The sequence below is a fragment of the Coturnix japonica genome, chromosome 4 (genome assembly GCF_001577835.2).
Source record: "Coturnix japonica isolate 7356 chromosome 4, Coturnix japonica 2.1, whole genome shotgun sequence".
Classification (NCBI taxonomy): Eukaryota; Metazoa; Chordata; class Aves; order Galliformes; family Phasianidae; genus Coturnix; species Coturnix japonica.
This window is the reverse complement of record NC_029519.1, coordinates 17,882,601-17,894,578: the sequence shown is the minus strand read 5'-3', so window position 1 is coordinate 17,894,578 and position 11,978 is coordinate 17,882,601. Positions and strand designations below refer to the sequence as shown.

General features: G+C 43.6%; 1 protein-coding gene across 1 annotated transcript; it reads left to right on the top strand.

Annotated features, from left to right (window-relative positions):
* The first annotated feature begins 230 nt into the window (after nt 1–230).
* On the top strand, nt 231–4,784 carry SFRP2 (secreted frizzled related protein 2). The gene is made up of 3 exons (XM_015861006.2): nt 231–850; nt 1,708–1,788; nt 3,157–4,784. The coding sequence occupies exons 1-3, from the start codon at nt 358–360 to the stop codon at nt 3,459–3,461; spliced, it is 879 nt and encodes a 292-aa protein (XP_015716492.1). The 5' UTR covers nt 231–357; the 3' UTR covers nt 3,462–4,784.
* The last annotated feature ends 7,194 nt before the right edge of the window (nt 4,785–11,978 follow it).

The window sequence follows — 11,978 nt, the reverse complement described above, 5'->3', positions numbered from 1 at the left end:
GAAGCAGCCGCGACCCCAAAGTGGCCCCGCAGCCCCATCTCGGACAAGGGGCTCAGAGGGTTTTTGTTCGCGGGGATGTCCCCCCCTTCCCAACACACACACTTTTAACGATTTCCTGCCAAAAGACAATCCCCCTGAGCTGAAGCAGAGCAAGAAAGTAGTGACCAATCCTTTCCGGATGGCTGTCACCAAGCTCCTCCCAGCCCCCCTCTCCCCCTGCCATTTGCATACAAAACATCCAGAAAACTCCCGTTTGCCCCCACACCTCTCTGAGCCTCCGTCCGTCCCCGTTGGTCAGGCAGCAGAGCAGCCTGAGCTGGGGCCCGCTCGGCACTCAGCTCAGCCCACCGCCCCGCCATGCCGCGCCGCCTCTGCGCCCTGATCCTGCTGGTCTCCCAGTGCCTGGGTTCAGCCGCCGGGCTCTTCCCCTTCGGGGAGCCCGACTTCTCCTACAAGCGCTCCAACTGCAAGCCCATCCCCGCCCCGATGCTGCTGTGCCGAGGCATCGAGTACCAGAGCATGCGGCTGCCCAACCTGCTGGGGCACGAGACGGTGCAGGAGGTGCTGGAACAGGCCTCCACCTGGATCCCGCTGGTGCAGAAGCAGTGTCACCCCGACACCAGGAAGTTCCTCTGCTCCCTCTTTGCTCCCGTCTGCATCGACGACCTGGACGAGATCATCCAGCCGTGCCACTCGCTCTGTGAGGAGGTGAAGGAGAGCTGCGCCCCAGTGATGTCTGCTTTCGGCTTCCCCTGGCCCGACATGCTGGACTGCAGCCGCTTCCCCAAGGACAATGACCTCTGCATCCCTCTGGCCAGCAGTGACCACATCCTCCCAGTCACCAGGGAAGGTAAGAGATGGCTGCCCTGATGCCAGGTGCATGGCTCAGTCAGGCTCGAGGAGGTTCTCTCCACGATATCCCAGCCCTGGGAACTGCTGCTTTTCCCCACAGCCCTGAAATGAAGTGATATGGGCTCAGCTCTGCAGAGCTGCCCCTCAGGTGTGCTGGGTGGTGAGGCTGGCAGCAATCATCTCCTTGTGGAGAAGGTCTGTGAATCCTGACTGGAGCCACATGGTTCCCTGAGTTAGTAATGAGGGGCATCCTTCTCCTGCAGCAGTCATCAGCAATCAGTATCTTACAGATTGAGAGCGGGGTTGGTCTCTTCTCACTGATGACAGGTGACAGGAGAAGGGGAAATGGCCTTAAGTTGTGCCAGGGTAAGTTTGGGTTAGATATCAGGAAAAACTCATTTATAGAAGGGGTTGTTAAGCACTGGAATAGGCTCTCCAGGGAGGTGGTTGAGTCACTATCCCTGGACGTGTTTAAAAGCCATTTGGATGTGGTGCTCAGGGACTTGATTTAGTGGAGGTTTGTTAATTAGGGTAGTATGGTTGTGGATTCGGTGATCTTTAAGGTCTTTTCCAACCTGAGCGATTCTGTGATTGCTGAAGCGTGGGGTTGGGGAGCTCCTTCCACCCCCTTTTTGCTCTTTTTGTAATAGGGGAAAGAAAAAGAGAGAAAAAGCTTGGTTTAGTGTAAGCCTAAGAGCACCCTCTGTGCTCTCCTCCAGTGGCTTGTGATCAAAGAGAGGGAGAAGGCACACAGTCTGTCCGGCTGGAAAAGCTGTGTTTCCCCAAAGGGTTCCCAACGCCACCTGCTGTTCCTTTCTCCTTGAGCCTGACAAGGTCTGTACCTTGTGTTTGCAGCACCCAAAGTCTGTGATGCCTGCAAGAACAAAAATGAGGATGATAATGACATCATGGAAAACCTCTGCAAAAATGATTTCGGTAAGTGGCAGCAGAGCCCCTCAATAAAAACTTGAGGGATTAGGAGCAGGTAAAACTCCCAGTGGAGTCTGAGAGACGTGTCTGAATAAAGGCAGGGCTTTGTCTCACCTCATCCATCCCAATGCATCTGACCATTCTGGTCAAGAAACACAAAATTGCATCTCTGAGTTAAAAACGGCCCTTTAAAGTCCTTTCATGTGTACTGTTTTGAAGTAGTACTCTTTTATGTGGACACTGCAGGCAAGCTGAATAGAAAATAAAGTGAAAAAAAGGAATCTTTCGTCTAGACTATTGCCTGGGGAGAAGTACAGCAAAGCTTCACTTAGACATATGAGAAAGAGCTGCATGACGTATAGCAAAAAAGAGAAGGTAATGCACAGACAATTGAGGATATAAACTTAATGTGAAGATCTGGAGTTAGAAGAGGATGAGAAAGCCTGTTCAACACAGACAACTGAAGGGCACATTATCCGCACGTTAGCATTTCAGGAGAAAAGGAGAATGAGGAGGGGAATCCTTTTATAATAGGTCAGTATTTATACCTGGGAGGCAGATCTGTACTAGAAATATCTGCGAAAATTCAAAAGCTTCTCTTAAAATGAAAAGAAAAAAAAACAACCCAACAACTTGTGGAACTCTGATTGCAGGACATAACTGCTAAAACAGCCAATAGCTTTGGCCTGGCAAACTGTACTCAGATAAATCCTCCTAAAGCTAAATGTGCCCCACAGATTCTTAAAGCATCTTGTATCCCCCTCCTCGTTTTTTCACCAAATCAAATGCAGCTGTTGGACCAATTTGCCCTCTATGGGATCTATTCTTTCAAAGAAACAACAATGTATGTGAAATATCATTTCCTTGCAGGTTTGCCTACAATCCTCTCCAGCCTAATAAATTAAGTTTAGAACTTTTCAGCTGCAGCAGAGATCAGGTTTCAGATTAGGTTTAGGTACTCGCCTCCCCACCACCCCTTCATATTCTTGGATTTCAGGAATACATCCTGTCCCAGCAAAAACTGGAGTGCTGCTTAACATAGCAAAGCTGCCCTCTCTCTGTTTGCAAACAGGAGAAAAGCCGAAGAAAATATTAATGTAGGAAGGAAGGAAAAAGGGGAGGGGGAGGGGGAAGAGGAGAAAAGAATCCCCCAAACTCTCAGCCCTAAGGTTGATTCAAACTGAAATGACTTGCATGCCCTTTCTGGCTTTAGAAATGGAGCCACCTGCTGCCTCTTCTGTCAGCCCTGACAGTTTAATTAGCAATAGAGCACCTCCCTCCCCAGGTCTCCTTTATGTGCACTAATGGGAAAAAAACTCTTAATCTCTCTCCCTCTCGCTTCCCCCTCCACCACGGCTCCCCTCGCTCTATTAGCCTTGAAGATAAAAGTGAAGGAGATTGCCTACATCAATGGGGATACCAAGATCACCCCTGAAACAAAGAGCAAGACCATCTACAAGCTGAATGGGCTGACCGAGAGGGATCTGAGGAAAATCGTGCTCTGGCTCAAAGGTGGCCTCCAGTGTACCTGTGACGAGATGAATGACATCAACGTCCCCTACTTGGTCATGGGGCAAAAGCAAGCTGGGGAACTGGTGATCACCTCGCTGAAGCGGTGGCAGAAAGGGCAGCGGGCTTTTAAGCGGTTCTCCCGCAGCATCCGCAAACTGCAGTGTTAGTGGCTTTGGCTGCGTTGGCTTCATCAGCTTCCTCTGTCCTGAGCTCTCCAGGCCTCCCCAACCTTCTTTCTTCAGCCTCTCTGCACCTCAAGAATGCCCTGGCCAGGAGTCACAGCAACCAATCTCTGAGAGGGGGAGAGCCCATCGTTTCTGTACATAGGTTAAATGTAATAAAAATATATATATCATGACTATTTTTGGGAAGTATTAAACTATCTTGCTTAACAGTTGGTTTTTTTTTTTAATTTTTTTTTTTTTTTAATGGTTGCAAATGTGACTCTTATCTGAGGTTTTTCCCTCTTCGTTTTGGTAATGCTGGTTCATTTATATTGCTGCCTTTCTGTATACATGGATGTTTGTTGTGCAAAAGTAGGAGACAGAGAAAGACAGATGTGTGCGACTGGCCTGTCACAAGGTGTACTATTCTTTCACTGAGGTGACATGGCTTGCCATCTATATTAAATTTATATAGGCCATGTTACAACTCTTGCATGTGATACATAGGCACCAGTAAGGGTATATTAACCATTCTCAAGTTTTATCTTCCTCAAGACTCAGCCCATTAGTTAGAAGAAAAAACAACAACAAACAAACAAAAAACAGGTTTTGGAACTGGTTTATCTGAGTGCAACATTTTCTTATTATTTTGCAAATTAAGCCATCTGTAGCCTAATTGTAACATACCTAGTGGTTAACCTGAAAGAGTTGTAAAATATTGCTTTAATTAACCTTGTAAATACTCCAGATAAATGTTATATTCTTGTATATAAACTTTACATCATAGTTTTCCCCTTGTCTTGATTTGTTCTGGGACAAATTCACTTTAATCTGTTTTGGGAGAAAGGTGTTCACCTGAGCTTTGTCATGGCAAAGCAGAGTTCACCCTCCTACCCCAAATAACCAACAGTGAAACTTCTAATGCTGGCTGCAATTAAGAAAAGCACACAGTACCTCATTTCCCCAAAGACGAACCCATGTAACATGAAAGTTGGGGTACGCTTACGTCATTTTAATAGGTTTCTGTTGAGCTCTTCGAGATGAAAGGTTTTCTGTGGTTTCTTTGACTGCCTACAATTTCATCCCATCCCAGAAGACCGCTGATGTGGAATAGCAATGAAATGAACTGCTTAAAAATCATACCCATTTATCCACTTCTTACACTTGAAAAAGTTGCATTAAGGAATCCAAGAATAGACAAAAACCTGATATGTAACTAACAATTCAGAGTAATTTAAATGGTAGAACAAAGTATGTTTTGTGTGCACTTTCACTATTTCTATTTAGAAAATAAACCATTTGCACTACACTAATAGTGTAACTAGAGCAATGTCTTTCAGCATTTTTCTTACAAATGCAATCTATGGAAGAGCATTACCTGCTAGAGTTTTATTATACTTATCCTGGATGGGCCTTTGAACATCTTCTACAGAAAGATACCCATGGCAGGGAGCTAGAACAAGATGGTCTTCAACATTACTTCCAACCAAACCACTTCATGAGGTGCTGTGAAAAATAATCTTACTTCCCCCAGTGCTGCCATGCATATAAAGTTCCTTTTACTCACATTAAGAAGATGACAAGCCCAGTACTTACAAGGACAATGCTTTATGTTAGCCATTCACTGAGAGAATGCAAATCCAACCCAAGATATTTTTTAGACATAAATAGTCATAATAATTTCATATTGTGATTTTTCACCTATCGAGATTGACAGAAAATAGACTAAAGATCATCATGTTAAATTTGCTTTAGAAAGATTCTTATTTGCCCTCTTCCCAAGTCTTCATGAATTTACTATATGCCATACAAACAATGGTAGGACTTTGAGCAAACAAGACAAGATCAATCCTCACAAACATCCTCAGAAATATAGCAGTAACAGTGAAAAAAAAAGAAAAGAAACCTAAGTTCCAGGCTGGTTCTTCAGGTTCTGTGAAACAGTATCTATTTAAAGTCCAATATCAGTATCTATTTAAAGTTCAATACTTTGCTGAAATTAACATCTTTAACATTTTTCTTCTGAATGGACCTAGCTTCCCAGGAACAGATTTGAGTCTTCTCACACTTGGGAGTAACTACTTTCATATCCATACTGTGTCCCTCATCATCCCAATGTCACATAAATACCCATCTCCCTCAGCACATCACCTAACACCTGTCACTAAATGGGTCCTGGAGATATTAGAGGGAACTAGCTCACAGAAAGAAGGCGGGCAGCTGGAGACAAGCCTGCAGAAAAATCAGATTGTGCCACCTGGTGAAGGAAAGTGCTTTGAAGAGGCAGCAGTTGCAATGCAGTCTCTGTGGATCAAAACCAAACAACCAGGACTGCTCCATACAGCCTGCCTAACTGACACTAAGTCCTCTTAGAGCAACCACAACACTGTCTTAATTGGGCTATCTAGAAGGTAGCAGTAATGATGCTGATGAAGACAGACAGGTCACAAGTTCCTCACTCTGGGGTCATACGGAGGCGAAGACTACACAACAGACTTATACTTAAATGGTTTGGATGTACAAAAAGACATTATTTACAACCAACATCGCTCTGTCTTAAAAAGAAGAAAAAAAATATTCTTCTTCCACCACAAAATAAACACTCTTACACCAGCAAAATCATGGAAGAAAACAAGAATAAAACGGATCTGCCAACATTTGAATCTGCTAGTATAATTGACGTCCAGGTTTAGTAGCATTCTATCCTGACTGATTAAGCCTTCTGCATGTGGCCCTGGATGGACTCACTGGGATAGTCCAACCTCAGGGTGAGCTGGCAGAGGTGGAGTTACCTTTCACATAAACAGGGTTTGGGCAAACATGAAGAGTAATAGTCACATTTTCTGAGCTGAGCTGTTCTAACAGCACTGTGGGAAAAGATTCTCCACACTGAGGAGAGAGAGCATGAGGGTTAGCATCACACAACCCATTCCCAAAGGTGTATAAGCCAGACACTGCAAATTCTTCAACCAAAAATTAGAATTTCTGAGTTGCAGCCTGAGGAAACTTCATTTGGCAGATGCTGATAAAGAAGTAAATACATACATCTTTCACATTTTTACCCTTACTCTTATTCACTCAACAATGACTGAAAATCTGATTGTGCCATGCAGAGAGTGAAACAAACATGTAAAAAGTGATCGGGACTTGCTACTCCTGATCAGTGTTTTGTATTTAGCATTGAGTGATTTCATTACCTGGTATGGTGTGATTCAGTTTTATCAGAAGTTTGTTTCCAACTGATGGAAAAACACAACTTACTGTTGCATTTTTTAGACACTTTTTGTCTTCCTCTAATTAAAAAAAAAAATAAATAAATAAATAAAACACTGTTGGGCAGCCAACTGTGTAGCTCCATTGTATTTGCTTTCATAAAAACTATAAAGGCAGTTGACTACAATGGATTAGTTTAAGAAATGATACTTAATTTATACAGAAGTTCCTGTTTCAGTTTCTCAGACTGCCTTCAAAAAACAGGCATTAACTTCCCTGCTCTGTAGATCAGGAAAATGAGGCACAGTGAGGTAAAATAACTCACTCAGAAGCCATCCAGCAAGTCCTCTGCAGTCATGAAAAGAAGTGTGTTTTTTGACTCCAAGTTTTCTGCTCTCATCACTAGACCACAGCAATCAGAATGGTGTATAATCAAGGCAGCACTGTGATTATAAACCAAGGCTCCCCCCAACTTCTCATTTTCCCCAAGTGTGTAAGAAATATTGAAAAAAAAAAAAAAAAAAGTTTGTCCAAATTCAAATTTTAAACCTAACCAACAATCCTCTACCTCATAATTTCCTGGTACCTGCCATAGCATGAGAGATCCACAAGAAGGTGGCAGAACAGCCTTTTGTCTGCTACTTCTGCTCTGCCCTCACCACCTCCCAAGTCTTTTGAGTCCTCATGATGTGGTTGCTGTTGGTAACACTGGAGGAGGAGCGATGGCTTGATCACTTCCGGAACAGTAGGTGGTCTCCCTCAGGTTAGGCAGCCCAAGCGTTTTGCTTTGGAGCCAGAAGCTCTTATTTCTAGGCTTCAGAGGTATGTCCCTATGATTTATTTACACATTGCCTTCTTATCAGCAGAGCAGATTCAGTACTGCCTGTCTGATGACACAACCACAGGAATGAATCTTGTTTGCCTCTAAACAAAGAGTGCAAGATATTCACATCATAGGAATCCAAGACCTCAAGCTGCCTTACAAACATAAATTAGCCCATGCTACATCCCTATGGGGTGAGGTTTAATAGAATAACATTTTCCAAATGCATGCAGCCCCTTCAGAGTGAGCAGTGGGCTCCTAAATCACCTAGATACCTTGGAAAATATGAGCCGCTATCTCAGAGCAGAGTTGCAGGCGACTAGTGGAGGTCAGCCAACAAGCCTGTCTCCCAGCCAGGAGGAGCACCTCAGCAATCAGCCAGCCAGCCCATTGTTCTCACAGCCATCAGTATAACTCCAACACAGAAAGCTGCACAGCAACACAGCTGGTGGAGCTAAGTTCAAAACCAGTTGATGTAGGCACAGGAAAACTGTCCAGCAAGACAGACCAACATAGGTTAGGTGTTGTGCTCAATGCCTTATATAACAGACATAACTAAGAGTGTATATGCCACTTAAAACCTACAGTAAGGTGCTTTAGTGGCTGTAGGACTCATATCACTGGGCACACACACTGAGCTATTAATCATTTTAGTTTAGTCTGAGGCACAAACCTGAATTAAGTTAGGCCACTTTACTAAGCAAAACAGTAGCTTAGGTGTAATAAGTGATGAGTTTGGAGAGGTAGATTTTCAGAAACTAGGGCAACCCAAAAAATCAGAAAGATGAACTGTAATTTAAGAATTAGAGAAGGGGGATATTAATTTGTTTTGAACAAGGGAAGAAAATGATTTTAAAGGTAATCTTGTAGCCTCCCCTAACCTCTTTGTTTCCATCAGAGCTGGATTCTTCAATACAGGAAAACTTTCAAGGTTATCATTTACATTCTATGATCTATAACTGCAATATCCCAGAGATATGAACAGTGCTTTTTTTAGCTCTTGTTGTTTAAACACTATGGGGATTTTTGAAACAGAGCATGGATTTTCAAGCGTCCACATCACTGAAGCATAAGTTCTATTCCCAACATATTTTTAGGTTTTGATTTTCAAGGATGTTACACAACAACAAGACCAAAAATTATTTTTGCTGGAGGCAGAATAATATAGTATCTAATGCTATTATATGCTCACAAAAGTTTATCCACTACTTGAGATACTACATACGTTTAAAAACTTGGTATCACATATGCCCTCAATATATTTAATGTACTTAGCATCCAAGAATTTTGGAAACAAGATTTAGCTGCTGAAAATGTGAGCATACAGAGGCACCACAGTCTGATCAACAAGCTTGAAATTTTAAATGACCTTAACCCTTTTGTTCCAGCATTTCACTACAAGATATGACTTGCAAGGAGACTGAAATAGAATGCCCTGACTTCTTCACAGAAACAGCCTTCAGATATTCATTAAATCAGTCTCTCAATCCAGTACTGAGGTTTAGAAGTCTTGCTGGAAGGTTCGCATTCCCTTTCTCATCTACTTGATGAAGACACAGTTAGCAGCAGAGAAGAGTTGTATGCTTCCGACAAAACAATTCAGCAGCATTCAACAACTGTATTCATCAGTGAGACTGGCCTGGTAACAACTGTAATACCATGCAGCTGGAAGAAGTAATATAGAAGTCAGAAATAGTCCTGTACTAAACAGAAAGCTGTAGAATTGTAGAATCACAGAATGGCCTGGGTTGAAAAGGACCACAGTGATCATCCAGTTTCAACCCCCCTGCCATGGGCAGAGTTGCCAACGACCAGACCAGGCTGCCCAGAGCCTAATCCAGCCTGGCCAGTGCATCACCACCCTTTCTGAGAAAAACTCCCTCCTAATATCTACCCTAAACCTCCCTTATCATTATGTTCTCATGGGACCACTTCTCCAGCCTGTCCAGGTCCCTCTGGATGGCTTCCCTTCCCTCCAGTATATCAACTGCACCGCTCAACTTGGTGTCATCTGCAAACTTGCTGAGGGTACACTTAATGCCATCATCTATGTCATTGATGAAGATGCTGAAGATCACCAGTCCCAAGACTGACCCCTGAGAGACACTGCTTGTGAGCAGCCTACACCCTGACACAGAACCATTGATCACAACCCTTTGGCTGCAGCCAGCCAGCCAATTCCTAATCCATTGAACAGTCCATCCTTCAAATCCATACCTAGCCAATTCAGAGAGAATGGTGTGGTGAGAGACCACGTCAAAGGCTTTGCAGAAGTCCAGGAAGGTGACATCCATTGCCCTTCCCCTGTCCATTGAAGCCATCACTCCACCATAGGTGGCCACCATATTGTTCAGGTAAGATCTGCCCTTGGTAAAGCCACACTGGCAGCCTCAAAACGCCTCTTTGTCTTGTATGTGCCTTAAAATACCTTCTTGGAGCATCTGCTCTATGGTCTTCCCAGGCACAGAGGTTAGTCTCACCAGCCCATAGTTCCCCAGATCTTCATTTCTCCCTTTCTTAAAACTGGGAGTAATGCTTCCCTTTTTTCGGTCACCAGGGACTTCAGTAGACAGCCATGATTTTTCACGTATGATGGAGAGCGGCTCAGCAACCACATCAGCCACCTCTCTCCGAACCCTAGGATGGTTATCATCCAGCCCCATGGGCTTATATACATTCAGTATTATGAGGAGGTCTCAGATTTGTTGCAGTGATACAGTAGGAAGGAATCCGTTCCTCTCACCCACACCTAGAGCTTCAGGATCCTGGCACACACAGGGAGGGGCTTGACAAAAAGTAAAGACCAAGACAGAGCACTTATCTAATACCTCAGCTTTTTCCACATCTGAGGAAGCCAGTTCTCTGTCCTGATTTATCACAGGGGGAACACTCTCCTTTATCTATCTCCTTACAGTAACGTATCTGAAGAGCCCCTTCTTACTATTTTTCACATCCCTTGTCAACTTCAACTCAAGTCACCTACATAATGACAATTCTCAAATGGAATGTGGAACAAAGATTGAATCTTCTCTTATGTGAAGGTCAAGAGGACCACATGAGACATCTAGAACCAGGACTACATTACAGCACATATCTTCCGCTGATAAATAATCTTGATAAGGTGAAACACCAAGGTCCAGGCCCACTGCATTTGCAAACTGAGCTTCCCTCCGGCTTGTCTGTCTCCCACAGTCATTCTGTCTTTGATCCTCTCAAGGAGAAAGAGGAACCAGAAGAGCTTGTGGAAAACGTTACACACAGCAGCACTCAAAAAAGAGATAAGAATAAGGTGCTGGTGAACATCGTAACAGCATTACCTAATTGAGAGTGAGATTCTCATCTAGCTGGTGTGCCATTTCTGACACACTACTGACAGGATGGCACAGAAACAGCCTTTAAAACAAAGAAGGTAGAACAAGGGAGAAGAGCTGCTCCTACTCAAAATCCAGTGAGAAGAGAAATATTTTGAAAAGAATAGTTCTCTACTGAAACTACTGGTCTATGATAGTACTTAAATAGCTGACAAAGTAGGAAGAAAATATATACTTGTATAGAAATAAAATAATGGATGCTACCTTGAATTAAAAACAGAAACCCTGACTGTCAGTGCATAAAGACAGAAGCAGACAACAGACTGCAGTCAGGGTGCTGGCATTGTCACTGTACAGCATCAGGCAAATGGTCAAGTGCAGAGTCCAGTGAAACGTGTGGCAGACACTGAATGGCTGACAGCTGGAAATGTTGGGAGCATTTGCCATCAGGAGGAGAAAGCTTATGTCAGCTGGAAAATAGCCTGGATGTGTGTTGCTAGGGCAGCAGAGTGGGTTTTGACAGATAAAAGTGTTGGTGAGCAATGACTAGAGATAAGAGTACAAATCCCTGGGAAAGCAGAGGAAGGCTGGCTCTTCAAGTTTATCTTTAGAGATAGGGACGCAACAGGTCACAGTGAACCCCCAGTTTGGGGCAGAGACTTGCCTCGCCCTTAAGTCTTCTGCTGCTCCCTTAACCCCAGAACAGAGTTGTTAATCTGACATTTCTTGCTTATTCTCCCTGTTACAGTATAAATCCTACAGATAGCAGGGAGGTTGCCAGGGCAAAGGCAAGGAAAGAAAATATATTTGGGAATAGTCAGATTTGATAGGCTTGACCTTGAGTGACCAAAGATCGCATGCACTTAGGTCTGCACCTGACAAAGCTTCCTCTTCTTGTATTTTACTTACTTCTGGAGGCATTTAGAGTTAACAACAATGACATAGCAGATGCATCTTTAAATTGAGCCTGAGAAAAACATCCTGAAAAAAATAGAGAGGAAAAAGAAATGAAGGTTATTAATTAAGAATGCTAAAATGCAGGAAGGATACCCAGGAGGGGTGTAAAATGCATGCTGTTTAGATAGACTGAAAAGTAATGCCTTGTTAGTAGCTAGGTTACTCCAGAGACAGTAAAAACACTATGGGGGGAAAAATAGCTTGTAAAGGGTTACT

Coding starts and splice junctions, on each gene's coding strand:
- SFRP2 (XM_015861006.2), top strand. CDS start 358: ATGCCGCGCCGCCTCTGCGCCCTGATCCTGCTGGTCTCCCAGTGCCTG. Junction 851..1,707: donor CCTCCCAGTCACCAGGGAAG/GTAAGAGATGGC, acceptor TTGTGTTTGCAG/CACCCAAAGTCTGTGATGCC. Junction 1,789..3,156: donor CCTCTGCAAAAATGATTTCG/GTAAGTGGCAGC, acceptor TCGCTCTATTAG/CCTTGAAGATAAAAGTGAAG.